We start from the raw sequence: 17,170 nt of genomic DNA on the forward strand, positions 1-17,170 counted from the left end.
ATGGTGTGATCACTCACATAGAGCCAGACATCCTGAAATGCGAAGTCCAGTGGGCCTTAGGAAGCATCACTATGAACAAAGCTAGTGGAGGTGATGGAATTCCAGTTGAGCTATTTCAAATCCTAAAAGATGATGCTATGAAAGTGCTGCACTCAATATGCCAGTAAATTTGGAAAACTCAGCAGTGGCCACAGGACTGGAAAAGGTCAGTGTTCATTCCAATCCCAAAGAAAGGCAATGCCAAAGAATGCTCAAACTATCACACAATTGCACTCATCTCACAGGCTAGCAAAGTAATGCTCAAAATTCCAAGCGAGGCTTCAACAGTACATGAACTGTGAACTTCCAGATGTTCAAGCTGGATTTAGAAAAGGCGGAGGAACTAGAGATCAAATTGCCAACATCCACTGGATCATCAAAAAAGCAAGAGCGTTCCAGTAAACATCTACCTCTGCTTTTCTGACTTCACCAAATCCTTTCTTTCACTGTGTGAATCACAAAAAACTGTGGAAAATTCTTTGAGATGGGAATCCCAGACCACCTAACCTGCCTCTTGGGAAACATGTGTGCAGGTCAAGAAGCAACACTTAGAACCAGACATGGAACAACAGACTGGTTCCAAATAGGAAAAGGAGTACATCAAGGCTGTATATTGTCTCTGTGCTTATTTAACTTATATGCAGTGTACATCATGAGAAACGCTGGGCTGGATGAAGAACAAGCTGGAATCAAGATTGCCGGGAGAAATATCAGTAACCTCAGATACTCAGATGACATCATCCTTATGGCAGAAAGTGAAGAAGAACTAAAGAGCCTCTTGATCAAAGTGAAAGAGGAGAGTGAAAAAGTTGGCTTAAAACTCAACATTCAGAAAACTAAGATCATGGCATCTGGTCCTATCACTTCATGACAAATAGATGGGGAGACAATGGAAACAGTGACAGACTTTATTTTGGGGGGGCTCCAAAATCACTGCAGATGGGGGCTGCAACCACGAAATTAAAAGACACTTGTTCTTGGAAGAAAAGCTATGACCAACCTAGACAGCATATTGAAAAGCAGAGACATTATTTGCCAACAAAGGTCTGTCTAGTCAAAGCTATGTTTTTTCCAGTAGTCATGTATGGATGTGAGAGTTGGACTATAAAGAAAGCTGAGTGCCAAATCGATGTTTTTGAACTGTGGTGTTGGAGAAGACTCTTGAGAGTCCCTTGGGCTGCAAGATCAAGCCAGTCAACCCTAAAGGAAATCAGCCCTGAATATTCATTGGAAGGACTGATGCTGAAGCTCCAATACTTTGGCCACCTGATGCAAAGAACTGACTCCTTGGAAAAGACCCTGATGCTGGGAAAGACTGAAGGCAGGAGGAGAAGGGGATGGCAGAGAATGAGATGGTTGGATGGCATCACCAACTTGATGGACCTGAGTTTGAGCATGCTCTGGGAGTTTGTTGATGGACAGGGAAGCCTGGCGTTCTGTAGTCCATGGGGTTGCAGAGTCGGACACAACTGAGCAACTGAATTGAACTGAACTGGACTGTAGTCTGCCGGGCTCTTCTGTTCATTGGATTCTCCAGGCAAGAGTACTGATGTGGGTTGCCATGTTCTCCAGGGGATCTTCCCGACCCAGGAATCAAACCTGCTTCTCTTATGTCTCCTGCATTGGCAGGTGTGTTTTTTACCACTAGAGCCACCCATATCTATGGAAACTAAAGGATATTATAGCCTGAGCTTAAAACTTGCCATGAATATGATAAACCTTTAGATCTATTGCATTTAAGCTTAAGCAATGCTGTTGCTGATGCAGGATGTAGACCTCTGACCTTTTATCCAATTCATTCATCTAAAATTACTTGTCAAAAGCAAGTTCTCCTTTTGGGTATAATATAATGAATATGTTAACTTTAGTGAATCAAAAATTAAAACACACAAAAATCTAAAATTCAAAAAGAAGACATCAGAGTGATGTTGCATATTGGAGTGTACTTAAAAGGTGTACTTAAATAGCACACTTTCCTAATTCAAAGATGATTAAATCTACATTCAAAATTTCAGAAACAAACCTTCAGGTAAGAATCATTCTGAATCAAGGTTTCACATCAAATTCACAGGCACAGCTTCAAAATCAAACATGCTGAATCAAAATAAACCTCTCTGTGGGTGGTCCCATCCACCCACAAGTCATTCTCATGGTCAACCACGCTCGAGAGGACAGGCTCAGATCCTTACCCATAATGACTGTACAATATCTTTTTCGTAAATAAGATGATTTATACAAAGGTTTGTCATCTAGAATGATACTTATCAAGCTAACAGAGCTTTAGTGTAACATGAAGAGATTTTTTTTAATGAAGGAAGGAAGGAGGGAGGAAATAAAAAGAAAATAGTCTTTGGCACTACTTCAAATCTATTTAAATCTCCAGGATTGAGGACCAAGAATCTGTGTTTGTAAATAGGATCCCTAAGTAGTATCTTTAAACAGCCAACCTAGTGATCCTTGTTGAGTCTTCCACCAAGGTAGTCTCAACCCAGGCTGCACATTATAATCACCTTGCTTGTTATCAGAACATACTAATGCCCAGGCTCCATCCCAGACCAATTAACTCAAATCTCTGGGAGTGGTTCCCGGCCATAGTTTTGTTTTTTCAAAGCTTTGTGTGTGACTCTGTTGCACAGTGAAGGTTGAGAATCACTGCTATCTTCTTTAGCAGCCAAATTTTTACTTCTTTTTTCAGTTGAACTGAAATCTGTTTTCCTACAGTAGGGGTTCTCAAACTTTAGTATGCATCAGAATTACCTGGAAAGCTTGTTTAAAGAGATTGTTGGACCCCATTCTAGGATTTCTGATTCCATATTCCCAGGATAGGGCCCCCAAGAATGTACATTTCTAAAAAGTTCCCTAGTGATGCTGATGCTGCTGGTCCGGGGACCACACTTTGAGAATCACTATCTTAGAGTTTCCAGTAGTTCTAGTTCTATTCCTTTAAGTCATTGTAAGCATACACTTTCTTCTTAAATATTTTTTTTAATTTTATTTTATTTCCAAACTTTACATAATTGTATTAGTTTTGCCAAATATAGAAATGAATCCACCACAGGTATACATGTGCTCTTAAATATTTTTAGAGAACCATTACATCTTTATTCCTTCCCTTCCTCTTGAGCCTATTTGTGAGCTGATCCCAGTTCTGTCATGCAGCATGATTTGTAAATCTCTAACTAGTTTGCCTAAATCCATGTCATTCATAAAGTGTAACACAAACACATCACCCTAATGGGGGTCACAATCAGAACAAACTAATGAAATCACCTTAATCTTTTAAACTGTGGTAACAAAAAACCCATATAACATAAATTTTACCACCTTAACCATTCTTCAGTGTACAATTCACTAATATTAAGTATATTCTGCTCCCTATTTTGAATATTTCTTCTAGTAATGCAGCCTAAGATTGCTTTGCCATCTTTGGGTGGTCACATCATACTGTTAACTCATGCTAATTTTTTACTAAATTACAAACTTCTTTTCCACCTGAAAGTGATAACCTCTGTACCTCCAGGACATAGTTATATAGATAGGATTTTTTTCTGGACCCCCAAACAGATCCCATATACATTCAGATTTATCTCAGGAGGATTGTGGAAGGTGGCTTTTTACTGAGGGCAATTACAAATGATGGGGTATTGTTTTTCAGAGGTCATGCCATACTACCAATTCTCCTCAAGCTGCATTTCCCCTAAATTTGACATGAATGTAATGATATCTACTTTCTAAAGGTGCTATGTGAGGCTTGGAGAAGTCAAGCAATTGTCACAAAGTCACACAGCTAGTAAGTGTCAGAGTCAGGATTCAAACCTAAGTCTGCCCAAGATTTCCCTGAGAGCTGGCTCTTAAAAAGACCAAAGTCTTGAATAAGAAACTTCCTCTCTAGGTTTGGCATATATAAGAAACATATGTTTGATTCACACAGGATGCTAAATAAATATTCCTTTAGGCCCTACTTTACCCTGATCCCCACTCCTTGAGACGTGATTTTGGGACATCCAGAAAAAAATGGCCTATAGCCAGCTCTGAAAATAGGAGAGAAAACTGGTGATAGTACAGATGTTTTTCAGGGGGAAGGCCAGCTTCAGGAAGCAGATGTTAAATTAGGGGTAGGGGTAAGGTGAGCAAATGACGTTGGCTGTGAGGAAGATGGCTGAGAGAGGAACTAATGTTTACTGAACAATCACTACATGCCAGGAACTGAAGTGTTCTCTCAAAGAACTAGACTTCAAGAGGTGGTTCTGATAGGAAGCAGGACCAAGGTATAGCTGAAGAAACTTGGAGATTTGTATCTTCCTCTCTTTTATTTTCTTCATTATACTCTCACCATGTCTTTTTTAAACTGGTTAGAATAGGAAACAAATGTATTTTTGTTGGTTGATTGCTAAAATATGGGCTTATATCAATTTTTAATTCCAAAAGCAATAAGATTGTGAAAAGCACTCTTTCTAGAGGGAGACTGTATTACAGACTTTACCCTGCAACTAACTAGCCATATAACTAAGAACATATCACAGACATATCATGTATCAGGTTACCATTTCTGTAGTTTCTTTTGTACTTGACTATATCATGGGTTGATGGTCAAGGGAAAAGACTGTATTTTAGAATACATACAGAAGCAAAATTTTGTTGGGTACTTACAGACGGACCCAAATATCTTAGCTTTTTCCAAATGATAAGCCTATCAGGAAAGCAAAAAAGATGATTTGAAGTATTAAGCAGCTATTCAGTTCATACACACTTTACGGGTCTAAAACTTCAAAAGGTCCCAGTATTTCTTCCCCTAATCCTCCATTATTAGCATCTCCTTGTCTATGTCCTAACCCAAAAGCTGATTCTTTCTCAAGTATTTCTTGGCAATACACACATATTTCTGAGTATAAGGTTTTAGTCATTATAGCTAATGTCAGAAAGAAAACATCTTCTTAGCAAACTGAAGTATTATTTTAGTTATAATTTAGGTATCAGTGGCTCAGTTTTCAGTTACAAAGAATACACCAAATTCATGGGAGATGGTCCTGCATCTTTCAATCTAATTTGGTTGGAGAGCAAAGATTAAAATGTATATAAATAGATTACATATTAGAAAATCAAATGAAAAATACTGAATGCTGTGAAATGAGATTTCATCTTTTGTATGCAGCAAATAAGATGCTTTAAACATAGACAGTAAACATCTCCCAGTTAATCTTAAGTATACTGCTTTAATACTTCTAACATAGCACTTCTGAGATGTTCTTCATTCCTTGACATATTTTGCCTGCTATCATAATCCTGGAAAAAATATGCATCAGTTCAGTCGCTCAGTCATGTCCGACTCTTTGCAACCCCATGGACTACAGCATACCAGGCTTCCCTATCCATTACCAACTCCTGGAGCCTGCTCAAACTCATGTCCATCGAGTCGGTGATGCCATCCAACCACCTCATCCTCTACATCCCCTTCTCCTCCTGCCTTCAATCTTTCCCAGTATCAGGGTCTTTTCCAAGGAGTCAGTTCTTCGCATCAGGTGGCCGAAGTATTGGAGCTTCAGCTTCAGCATCAGTCCTTCCAATGAATATTCAGGGTTGATTTCTTTTAGGATTGAATAGTTTGCTCCCCTGGCTGTCCAAGGGACTCTCAAGAGCCTTCTCCAACACCACATTTCAAAAGCATCAATTCTTCAGTACTCAGCTTTCTTTATAGTCCAACTCTCACATCCATACATGACTACTGGAAAACCATAGCTTTGTAAGATTTATACTCTGAATCAAAGCACACCTTAGGGCAGATTGGTAGTGAGATCTTAATGATACACTGGTATACTCTCAAATATGGACTGGGATATAGTGTCTTTGAAGCATACAGGAATTTCTGATGCTGATACCATTTCTTTGTGTTTTAACATAAAACAAAAGCAATGGGTCATAAAGAAGTACTGTCAAAAACTAGGTTCAATATGGGAAGAGAACCTAAGTCTGATAATGGAGTGAGAGCTGAAACTCATAGGATATGGAAAAGATTAAGAGTAACTTTTAAATATCTGTTTTTTCCAGAATCAGCAAGTTCTATAGAGTGTAGAAATATAGTCATGTAACAAAAGTTTCAGTTTGGAGCAATGAAAAAGTTCTGGACATGGATAGTGGTGCAGGTGGCATAAAAACATGAATGTCACTGAATTGCACACTTGAAAATGCTCAAAATGGAAACCTTTATATTATGCATATGACAATAAAAATAAAATATTGAAAAAAATTCGAAGCACCCTTCTTCTCCCTGAACTATGGCATGAAAGGCAGTTGACAACCTGCAGAGCCAACTTGTCACTCAAGAAACTGCATGAACAAGTAATAAACCTTTGTTTTGCTAGCAGTAGTGTGCCTGCATGCTAAGTCGCTTCAGTCGTGTCCAACTCTTTGTGACCCTATGGACTGTAGCCTGCCAGGCTCCTCTGTCCATGGGATTCTCCAGATAAGAATAGTAGAGTGGATTGCCAGGCCCTCCTCCAGGGGAATCTTCCTGATCCAGGGATTGAACCCACGTCTCTTATGTCTTCTGCATTGGCAGATGGGTTCTTTACCATTAGGGCCACAAGTGTAGTGTAGTGTTAGTTGCTCAGTCGTGTCTGACTCTTTGTGACCTCATGGACTGAAGCCTGCCAGGTTCCTCTGTCCATGGGGTTCTCCAGGCAAAAATACTGGAGTGGGTTCCCATTCTCTTCTCCAGGGGATATTCCCGACCCAGGGACTGAATCTGGGTTTTCTGCACTGCAGGCAGATTCTTGACCCAAATGATCTTCTACTGAATAACATTTATCAAGGCTATTTTAAATGAAAGAGTGATTTTGTGACAAATTATAAATGGGATCTTATAAAAAAGAGTTCATGTATTTGATGCTCTTACAATTTGATTATATTTATGTATAGTTGTAGCCTTTGGTTACAGAATGAATCAACCAATTTTCTATTAATGAATGTGCTTAATCTCTTTACTTCCTTCCTACAAGGAATGTTTACATGACTTGAGCAAATAAAACTTTCATAATAACTTGGAATGGGAGAGAAAACCATGACCTACAGTACTAGGTAGTAGTAAAACAATAAGTAGTAGAGCACTGGGTAGTAGTAAAAAAAAAAAAAAAAAAAAAAAAAAGCAGCTTTTGAGTTGGTCAAACAGATTCAAATCCTATCTCTACCCATAACTATATAAACTTGAGAAAATTATTTTGTCACTCTGAGCCAGTTTTTTCATCTAGAAAATACATTACCTCTCTCAGGATGTGATGAATATGAAATAAAATAAAAAATTTTTAAATGTTTAATACACAAAGGCACTCAAAGTATGCTTGTTTACTATTCCAGGAGCTTTGAACCTTTTACTTAATATTATATATAATTGTTTTATTTCAGATCAGAGTAATTTGAGAAATAATCTAGTCTAGAGTTTCTCAATCTTGGCACTATTTTCACTTTGGGCCAGATAATTCATTGTTGTGAGAGGCTGTTCTATGCATTGTAGGATATTTAGCAGCATCCCTGGCCTCTACTCTGGAGAAGGAAATGGCAACCCACTCCAGTATTCTTGCCTGGAGAATCCCATGGACAGAGGAGTCTGGTAGGCTACAGTCCACAGGGTTGCAAAGAGTCAGACACGACTGAGTGACTTCACTTTCTTTCTTTCTTTTCTGGCCTCTACTAACTATAATAGAATTTGGTAGCACTCCCCAGTTGTCACAACCAAAAATATCTCCAGATATTGCCACACGTCCCTTGTGGGGCAAAATTATCTCTAGTTTATAACTGATTTAGTCTAATGTCCTCATTTCAAAATAATGAAACTAAGGCCCAGGAAGATTATAGGAAATAAAGGACTGGAGAAGTTAATATTTTAAAGATATGATTCTAGATACAGGTGCATTTGGACCATGGACTTGAGCATTACTAAAATTCCCTGTGTTGACACAAATATATGCAATTTAGATTGTACCAGAATATCTGCCTTTGGGGAAAAAAAAAGCAAAGAGGATTCATTTGCCAGAAACTCATTTTTAAAGGGACTTTGTTGGATTGTGTCTACTCCAAATAGCTGCAATATTATGCTAAAGTTCATGTATACAAAATGCAACTGAGTGTGAAATCCAAATGATCATACTTGAAATTTCCTTCTAGTACTATTAGACAACACCAGACAATTTAGGATGAAATAGATTTTTTTTTTTTGTGACAAAAGAATAACATATATGGCTTGAATCAGAAAAGAATAATGAAATCTGTGCTTATAATTTGGTTCATTCTCTCTAATGGAATTAAAAACCTTGCAAGATCTCTGAGGAAAAGAACCAGAAGATCATCACATGTCTTTAGTTCTAGGTAAGAAAAACTTTGTTCGCTCCAATTAAATTTTCTTTGGTGATGAGGGTGAAAGAGGAGAGTGAAAAAGCTGGCTTAAAAGAACATCCAAAAAACTAAGATCATGACATCTAATCTCATCACTTCATGGCAAATAGATGGGAGAAAAGTGGAAACTGACAGATTTTATCTTCCTGGGCTCCAGAAGCACTGTGGATGGTGACTGCAGCCACGAAATTAAACCATGCTTGCTTCCTGGAAGAAAAGCTATGATGAACCTGCTGCTGCTGCTGCTAAGTCACTTCAGTTGTGTCCGACTCTGTGTAATCTCATAGACAGCAGCCCAGCAGGCTCCCCTGTCCCTGGGATTCTCCAGGCAAGAACACTGGAGTGGGCTGCCACTTCCTTTTCCAATGCATGAAAGTGAAAAGTCAAAGTGAAGTTGCTCAGTCGTTTCCGACTCTTAGCGACCCCATGGACTGCAGCCTACCAGGCTCCTCTGTCCATGGGATTTTCCAGGCAAGAGTACTGGAGTGGGATGCCATTGCCTTCTCTGATGATGAACCTAGATAGCATATTAAAAAGCAGAGATATCACTTTGCTCACCAAAGCCCATAGTAACAAAGGTCTGCTGACAAAGGTTTTTCCAGTAGTCATGTATGGATGTGACAGCTGGACCATAAAGAAGGCTGAGCAGCAAAGAATTGATGCTTTCAAACTGTGGTGCTGGAGAACACTCTTGAGAGTCCTTTGGACAGCAAGGAGATCAAACCAGTTAATCCTAAAGGAAATCAACCCTGAATATTCTTTGGAAGGATGATGCTGAAGCTGAAGCTCCAATACTTCGGCCACCTGATGCCAAGAGCTAATTCATTGGAAAAGAACCTAATTTTGGGAAAAATTGAGGGCAGGAGGAAAGGGGGGCAGCAGAGGATGAGCTGGTTGGATGGCACAACTGACTCAATGGACATGAATTTGAGCAAACTCTGGAAGACACTGAAGGACAGGGAAGCCTGTCGTGCTGCAGTCCATGGGGTCACAGAGTCAGACAGGGCTTAGCAACTGACCACCACCACAATGTGATATGAAGTTTATGCTTATTCAAATTATGTGACTCTAATTTATAATTGGCTATATTTACTAAAATGAATCTTACTTGCATTTGTTACATGACAATAGACTTAGTTGTACACAACATCAAATTTTCTCAAGACAATTTATCAGATATTTATGGTAAGAACTAGCTACTAACTGTTTTAATGCTTTGCTGAAGTAAGAATTTCATAGTCCAATTGATCTTGATGCCAAAAAAAAAAAAAAGCATTGTAAAGAATGCCTTACATGTTCTATTTTAATAGGGGCAAGAATGCAGCAAATTTAAAAATAAATAAAAAAAAAAGAATGCAGCAAATCTCAAAAGGGTTGGCTGCAATACTATGAACATATATCTCATTCTTAAGTTACAGATTTTAAATCAGGAGCCATTAAGAAAGCTAAGAAGTAAACATTTTAATTCTACCAGAAGTATATGCGCTATAGTCTCCATGACTGTACCTTTAGAAATAATCTTTCTCAAACATTCTTGATTAAAATGTATTTTTAAGAAATAGCTGACTTGACCTTTGCAATCTTTAAATACCATCATTATCTTAGGAAAGAATGAGCAGAGCTCAACACTAAGTTGTAGGACACTAGGGAACTGATGTTAACCTTGCCAAGGAGTTTTAACTCTTTATTTCCCTAAAGGGCACACTTCATTTAAGGAGTTTTCAGATATAGATTAATTGTGCCAGAAATGCAGATCTGTACCTGTCAGCATTATGAACACTCATAGCTATAATGCTATCTAGTACCTTTACTTTCTCAGATTATAAAATTAGTACCTGACCTATACATTTGGCAAGTTTTATTTACACAGATTATCACAATAAAAAAAACAATGAAGGCTTTCTCAGGGCATATTAACGATTATAAAATGTAATGGAATTAACAAAATAATTGGGAGTACTTGTTATATGTTTAATATTTATTGAATATTGAAACTAAATTCTTGACCTTCAAAATCATAAGCACTCTGTGGCTAGCGAGCTCAGCAGTCATGCTTATGAAGTTAGAAACTGAATTCAAGTCCTGTCTAAATTCATTAATTTACTTGATCCATGAGAACTACATTGTATCAGAAAGTCACCATGTCCCTCATTCCAACAGGTTAGTAAATGTGAATGGATCTGCAAGACTGCTTTCAGGTGGAAAAGAATCAAAGTTCATATCCTAACAGATATATATGATGAATATAATCTTAATAGATGTTTATGAATCTAGATGCTTAGTCAATATTTTCACATACTGATACTCAATAAAGCAGAGGATCGCAAACTTAGAAATGGTCATTAACCTCTCTCCAGATATCCCCACCCTGCCAAAAGCAGAGAATTAAAAATTAATTCCAACAGTTGGCTAATTATTCTTCCTTAGTACTAACATTAGATGTATCATATGATTTGCTTTAGTGTGCCTATAATATTTGAGACAATGTGGGCAAAGTACAGATTTACAATGAACAATGGCACAGTCTTGACAGCTTAGAAGTCTGACTAGTTACACTTAAAACTGTCTTTTCCCCAACTATTTTATTTTTACTTTATAATTTTACTATCAAGCACTACTATTGAGCTCTATAATATAGCTACGTCTAGAGCTCTATAATATAGCTACGTCTAGTTTGCCTGTATATTCTGGGCACTGAGCCAAGCGTTTGGTGCAGGCATGCATGCACGCACGCACACACACACACACACACACACACACACACACGGCATTCAATAAATTATTCCTGAATAAATGAAAAAAAGGCTGTTAACTAGGTTTTCTCTTGCTGGCCTTGAAACTTTACTTAAGAACATTAAGACAAAGGAAAGCCTTGTTAGGTAATTGCTATGCAAACAGATCATTAAGTAAAATGCCAGGATGTCCTCCAATTTAAAACAGAATCTATTTAATAATTTCTTTTTCTTAAAAGGAAGAGGGAAATAAACAAGAGGGTTTCTGTTTATTTTCGTTTAGATTTTTACTATGATCATATGGTAACATCAATACTGGATGAAAACTCAGTTTTGAGCCATTATACATTTTTGAAAAAACTTCACTGAATGAAATATGAAAGGTCCTAGAAAATCTCATGACTTGCCCCTCTCCATGAATTTGTTTCTTTGTATGTGTTTTTTCATACGTGTTCACATGGCATTTATTTGTTGATTTGTTTTTAAGCTGATGGTCCAATTTCCCACTTGGAGCCTTTAAAAGCTTCTAATCTTCCCTGCTTAGCAATTTCTAATCTCCACTGACATTTGCTCATTACCAACCCCAAGACAGATGAAAGCCTCAGGAGTATTGACTATAGTTGAAAATGGATCAGCAAATGTTTTATCAAACAACTTTTAATAGTCCTATCTGTAGTGGATTTGTAATAATCTGCTGCTGCTAAGTCAATCTGAATCTTGACAATTCTTTGCCACTTGTTAGTCATCTTTAAACTAGGACTTAAAAAACAAAACAAGCAAAAGATATTGGCACACCACCAAAAAACATTTTTCTGTCCTCTCCTTTATCCACTATCATAACTGGTGACAATTTATGGCCTCTATAAATATCTAAACAAAAATAACTTGATATCTAAATAGCATTTTGGACAGTGTACTGTATCAACTATGTCTCATTTGTTAAGTGAAAAGTCAGGAGTTTTGGTTTGGACTGAACAGTTAATGAAGGATATTTACCCCAAATGAAATGGTAAGACATAATTTTTAGATAGCAATTATATTTGGTTTCTCATATCCTAGTAAACTGTATCAACACTAACAACAAAGACTGTATTACTCACTGAATGTCAGGTCATAAATCTTGGTCAAGGTTTCTATAGTTTATGAACCACTGTTCTAGTGCACAGCCATGGAAATGCTATTGAAAGAATATCAATGCAGAACTGCAAAACCACGGTTCATACTTTCAGATCTGAAATTGATCTAGAGTTTGGCTAGTTCAATACCTGTATTTCATAAATGTCAAGACCCAAATCCAGGAAGCTTGAGATCTGTTCAGGGTCAGAAAAATCTAGCAGATAAACTAACACCAGAACCTAGATTCAGCAGACTCCTATTTTAGGGCTCTCCTCATTTTTACCAGCTAGAAGTAGTATAGACAGGGTATTGCCACTACTTTCTTAATTTGTAACTCTTAAAGTCATTAATACCTGCATATATTTAAAGATACTGCAACCAAGTCAGTCACAGAGCCAGGCAAAAAGCCATCTTTTCCATAAGATGCTGGTCCTAAACCTTACTGTGAAAAGGCCATGTGAGTCAAACTGAACTGTGATCTTGACTCCTGAAAAACTGTTCTCTCCTTTGTGTTGGTTATAGACAGAAATTTTGGTATAAAAACAAAAATTCCAGGAGGTTTCATACTTTTCATCCCTGAGCAATTGTGTTTAAGTCCAGGATGACTGAAGACACTAAATAAGTCTTTCAAAAGCTGCCTTCAGTAAAAGAGATCATAAATTTAAAAAACATCATGTATAGTGTATTTCTAACTTCTATATTTAGTAAGTGCCATTTATGTAATGTGCCTATGACAAACATTGTAAGGGATTTTCTTCTGCTTTGCCATTCCTCCAAACTGAAAGATGTCATAGGTTACGGGATACACCATTTAAGAATGTGAAAACTATTTTTATGGAATACTTTTATTTCTACTTCTAGGAAAAAGTAACTTTGATTATTTTACTCTATTTTGGGGTCCACGATCTTTCACTTTGGAGGCAAATTAGCAGCATAGGGTAACACAGAATATACTGGAAATTAATAATGAAATTTACGATGGCAAAATGCTTTACAGAGATTTTCTGCGGTGGACTCAGTCTCACCCAGATAAGAAGCATTTCCAAAATTGCTTTAAAACACATTTCAATGGCAAATTTTACAGTTTGCTATTAGTAGGCTGTTCACAAATATATAGTACTTTGTGTGATCTAAATACCACTTCAGCTGAAATAGTCGCGAAATATGTTAGGAGTAATGTGTGTTGGTATGTACATTATTTATTAAAGCCAAAACCACCTTAAAGATGGGCATGAAAACCTTGCTTTAGAAGGTTACACCCTCAAATAGCCAAAGAAAATTCTGAAATCTGTGCCTCTGCCACTTTTCTTTCCTTGGTACAACCCCCTCCACCAGACGCTACGACTCTAAAATCCAACCGATCCTACTTTAAAGCTCAACATACACTCTAACCTCCCCAAATGTCTAATCCCGGCTCTCCTTAAATACACTACTCTAAGTTTCTACACTGAAGGATGCTGAATTTCCCCAAGGGAAATTTCCTCCCTCTCGTTTCTTTGGCTGTTTCTCTCTCATCTCTTGCCCCTCTCGCCGTCAGTCCCACTTCCCTTTCCCTGACCTTCTAGTTCCAGCGCACTTTTCTACCTTGCTCTCTCTCCTTTCACCAAATCACACCTCGGATTCCTAGAGAGAGCACACTAAAGCGCCCTGGCTGGGAGAGAAATTAAGTGTTGTTTTTTTTTTTCCTTCCGTTCGAACTCCTGGCTTGTGAGTACCTGCAGTTCCTTTTCCTGGGGGGGCCCCATCCTTTTCGGGCAGAAGGAGGTAGGGAAGCCCCTCTCTGCTTCATCCCTCTGGCACACTCGGGGATACAACGGCGGGGCGGGGCGGGGCGAGCTTGGCCTTTACTGCGCCACAGCAGGTGGGGGGTGGGGCGGTGGCGAACCGCGCCCAGTCCGCTCTGGGACAGGCAGAAGAGAGGCAGCAAAGGAGATGGGGCCTCCCCCACACCCCGGGACGGGAACTCACCTTCTCTCAGGCAAGGGCGGGTGTCTACTTTAAAACTACTGCCCCCCCTCCCCGCCGCCGCCATAGTGGAGCCGCCAAAGCCGCCGCCGCCGCCGCCGCCGCCGCCACAGTCACCGGCAGGCGGGCAGGCAGACGTGGAGGTGGCGGAGGAGGCAGGCACAATCGCTGCCGCTGCCGCCGCCGCCGCCGCCGCCGCGCAGGCGGTGGCGGTGGAGGAGGAGGAGGAGGAGGAGGAGGCGACAGAGACGGTAGCTTCCTGAGGGGAAGACTCCGCTGCCAGCTGTGTGACAGCGTTCGGCGCCGCCGCCATCGCAGCGAGGCGCCGACAATTGCTCTTGCGCCTCATTCCTGTTAAGCTCCTCTTGCCCCGCCTCCCGCTTAGCCCTGCCCCTTAGCCCCTCTTTTCCTTGCTTCGGTTCAAGCCTCTTTCTCGCTCCTTCTCTCCACCAATAGGAACGCTTCAGACCCGCGGGCCACCCCCTCCCTTCCCCCCACGGCTTGGCGTAACCAACCTCCCTTTGGAGGGGAAGCGACAGTGGCCAAGGGCAAAGGGCAAAAAGCGCGGGATGTAAAAGCACGTGGTCTTCACACAGTGATGTCTTTTCCGTTGGAGGAGCTAATCTAAAACCAATTTAAGGAAAAGAATGTCTGGAAACCAATTTATTTCATCACCAAAATTGCTCTGAAATATATCTTCTCCCACCGTTCTTATAGCCCTCAGTGAACAGAAAAATAGCAGAAGCCTTGGTCACGATGCATTTTCATCACGAGCCCTAAAGTACTGCTTAACTATGGATCTACCCATCTAAATTACAATTAAAAAACTGGAAATCCAGGACTCAGCCATAAAACTAGAATATTACTTATTTGAATCTCCTCATAATCTTTCCCCCAAATTCCAAAGAAATAATTATCTTGATTCATATTAGTTATTATTCCCATACTCTTTTTACATATGTTCCAGTACATAGATATATGCCTAAACCACGTTGTTTAGTTTTGTTTTCAAATTTGACAAAATTTATGTATTTTTCTAGGTAGCATTTTGGGGCTTGTTACTTTCGCTAAAATTTTGTTTCTGAAATTCATCCATGTAGCTGTAGTTCACTCACTGTCAATGCTGTAAAATATCCATTCATTTCTCTGTTGATGGGTATGTGTCATGGTGCATCTGTGCAAAAGTTTCTCTTGGGTATGCTCTCCTTTGCATTTTCACTTCCACAGCCCTATTTCAAATCCTCATTGTCTCTTATCAGAACTATAGAATTTGCCTCACTGGTCTCCTTTCCTCTGATCTCAAGCCCCCCAATCTATTTTCATATTCCTGCCATTTATCACTGTCTCCCCTTTGCTTGTTAAGATAGTCAAAGGACACAGTTTTGCACTATTAGTCTCCCTTTTCACTTCCTATTCTCTTCCCCTTCCACTGTCCCCACCTCCTCACACTGCTTTTACTTTATTTAACAGTATTAAAATCTTACAGATTCCTATAAAAGCTGTTATTTCATGATGTAATGCTATTGTATATATTGCATCTTCTTCCTGAAATGTCCCCTTCCCCTATAATTAGGCATCTTCCTACTGAATCCCTATACACCCCTTGAAATCCCAATAATATATCACTTCTTCCAGGTAACATGTCCTGTCCCTACTTAGCCTTAATTCCACTCTCTTCTGTGCTACACCTATATCATGTGCATATTTTGAATGTGTGCCTCTCTTCTCCATAGACTGGGACCATTTAGAAACAAAAGATAGTTTATTTCTGATTTCTCATGATCCAGCACAGTGAAGTCCCAGGCAAAGGTCAAAAATCAATGGTCCCTAAGCCTAGGTCCCTAAGTCCTTAGGTCTGGCCCACAGATGTGTTTTAACTTCACAGTTATTTATTTACTTCCCTGTCAACATTCGAAACATTTGGCATTTCATGCAAAAGAAAAAAAAAATGTCTTAAAAACATTTGAAGATTTGGCAGTATTTGTTGTGCATTCCTAACTGCCAACAACTGGCTGGAGCTGAATAGCAAACTCAGAGACTTGGAGTGCTAGGCTTTTAAGGACATTTTAATGTTGTTTTTGTGGTTCAATAATTTACCCAAGATTACCTGAGTCATTGGGTTTCTCTAATGTTCTTTCCTGTCCTTCTCTAAGTTAGTGCAGCATTTACTTATTGAAGAAATTACTGGAAAGATCACACACAAGAAATATTCTGCTGAAACAGCAAGTAGGACAAGGCATGCATAAAAAAGAGTGTAATTTATCCCTCCCAGTATGGGAGGGAGAATCCCTCAAAAGCATTGTTTCTCAAAATATGAATCACAGTTCATATGTAACTATATAACTGTATAAGAACTATTCAATCAGAATCTGGGGAGTGTGCATCCCTCAGGATTAAGTCAGCAAAAGAGAAATTGCACTAGGTATTTCAAACAGAAATTATTTAATACAGAGAATCAGGTATTTTTAACAAATCAGGAAGGTTAGAGAAATAAAACTCAGAGGACTTTCCCAGATATTGTCAACTAGTCTCGGACAGTCTTTCCATCCTCTTCTGTGTTCTCCTCTGTGTTGCAGAAGCTGGAAGCCTATGAATTACATTTCCCAGACTTTTTGGTCAGCAGGATTCTGAATATGGTTTAGGTTTCACCAGTGGTACACATTTTAGAATAGAATGGAGGCCATTCTTTACATGCACTCAAATAGATGTAAAACATGAGTTTTTGTAGTGGTCTCAACATTCTTCTGCACAGCTTATACCCAAAGGCTTTGGAGGACCTGTAAGATTAGCAGTGATTTACTTGAACCTGCTGACCTCTGTGTGGTAGTTACAATTTCCTGTCTTTGGACTATAGTAGCCAACAAATACTAATTAAGATAGAGTTACTTCTTCCTTCTTAGGCACAATGGAAACTTTTGTGTTTTCTGTTCAAT

General features: G+C 39.0%; 1 protein-coding gene across 9 annotated transcripts in view; it reads right to left on the bottom strand.

Annotated features, from left to right (window-relative positions):
* ZMAT1 (zinc finger matrin-type 1) overlaps positions 1-17,170 on the bottom strand; it is a 168,732-nt gene that overhangs the window by 27,746 nt on the left and 123,816 nt on the right. For 2 of the 9 annotated variants that reach the window (XM_027533945.1, XM_027533944.1), the window contains exon 1: positions 14,241-14,603. The exons of 1 other annotated variant lie outside the window; for it this stretch is intronic. In XM_027533945.1, the coding sequence (XP_027389746.1) occupies positions 14,241-14,586 (346 nt within the window). In that variant the 5' untranslated portion in view covers positions 14,587-14,603. Of the gene's footprint in view, positions 1-13,987; positions 14,101-14,240; positions 14,604-17,170 lie in introns of those variants that run through there. 6 more of the 9 variants (XM_027533949.1, XM_027533948.1, XM_027533947.1 and 3 more) reach the window with 4 other exon arrangements.

This window comes from Bos indicus x Bos taurus, chromosome X, assembly GCF_003369695.1.
Source record: "Bos indicus x Bos taurus breed Angus x Brahman F1 hybrid chromosome X, Bos_hybrid_MaternalHap_v2.0, whole genome shotgun sequence".
Classification (NCBI taxonomy): Eukaryota; Metazoa; Chordata; class Mammalia; order Artiodactyla; family Bovidae; genus Bos; species Bos indicus x Bos taurus.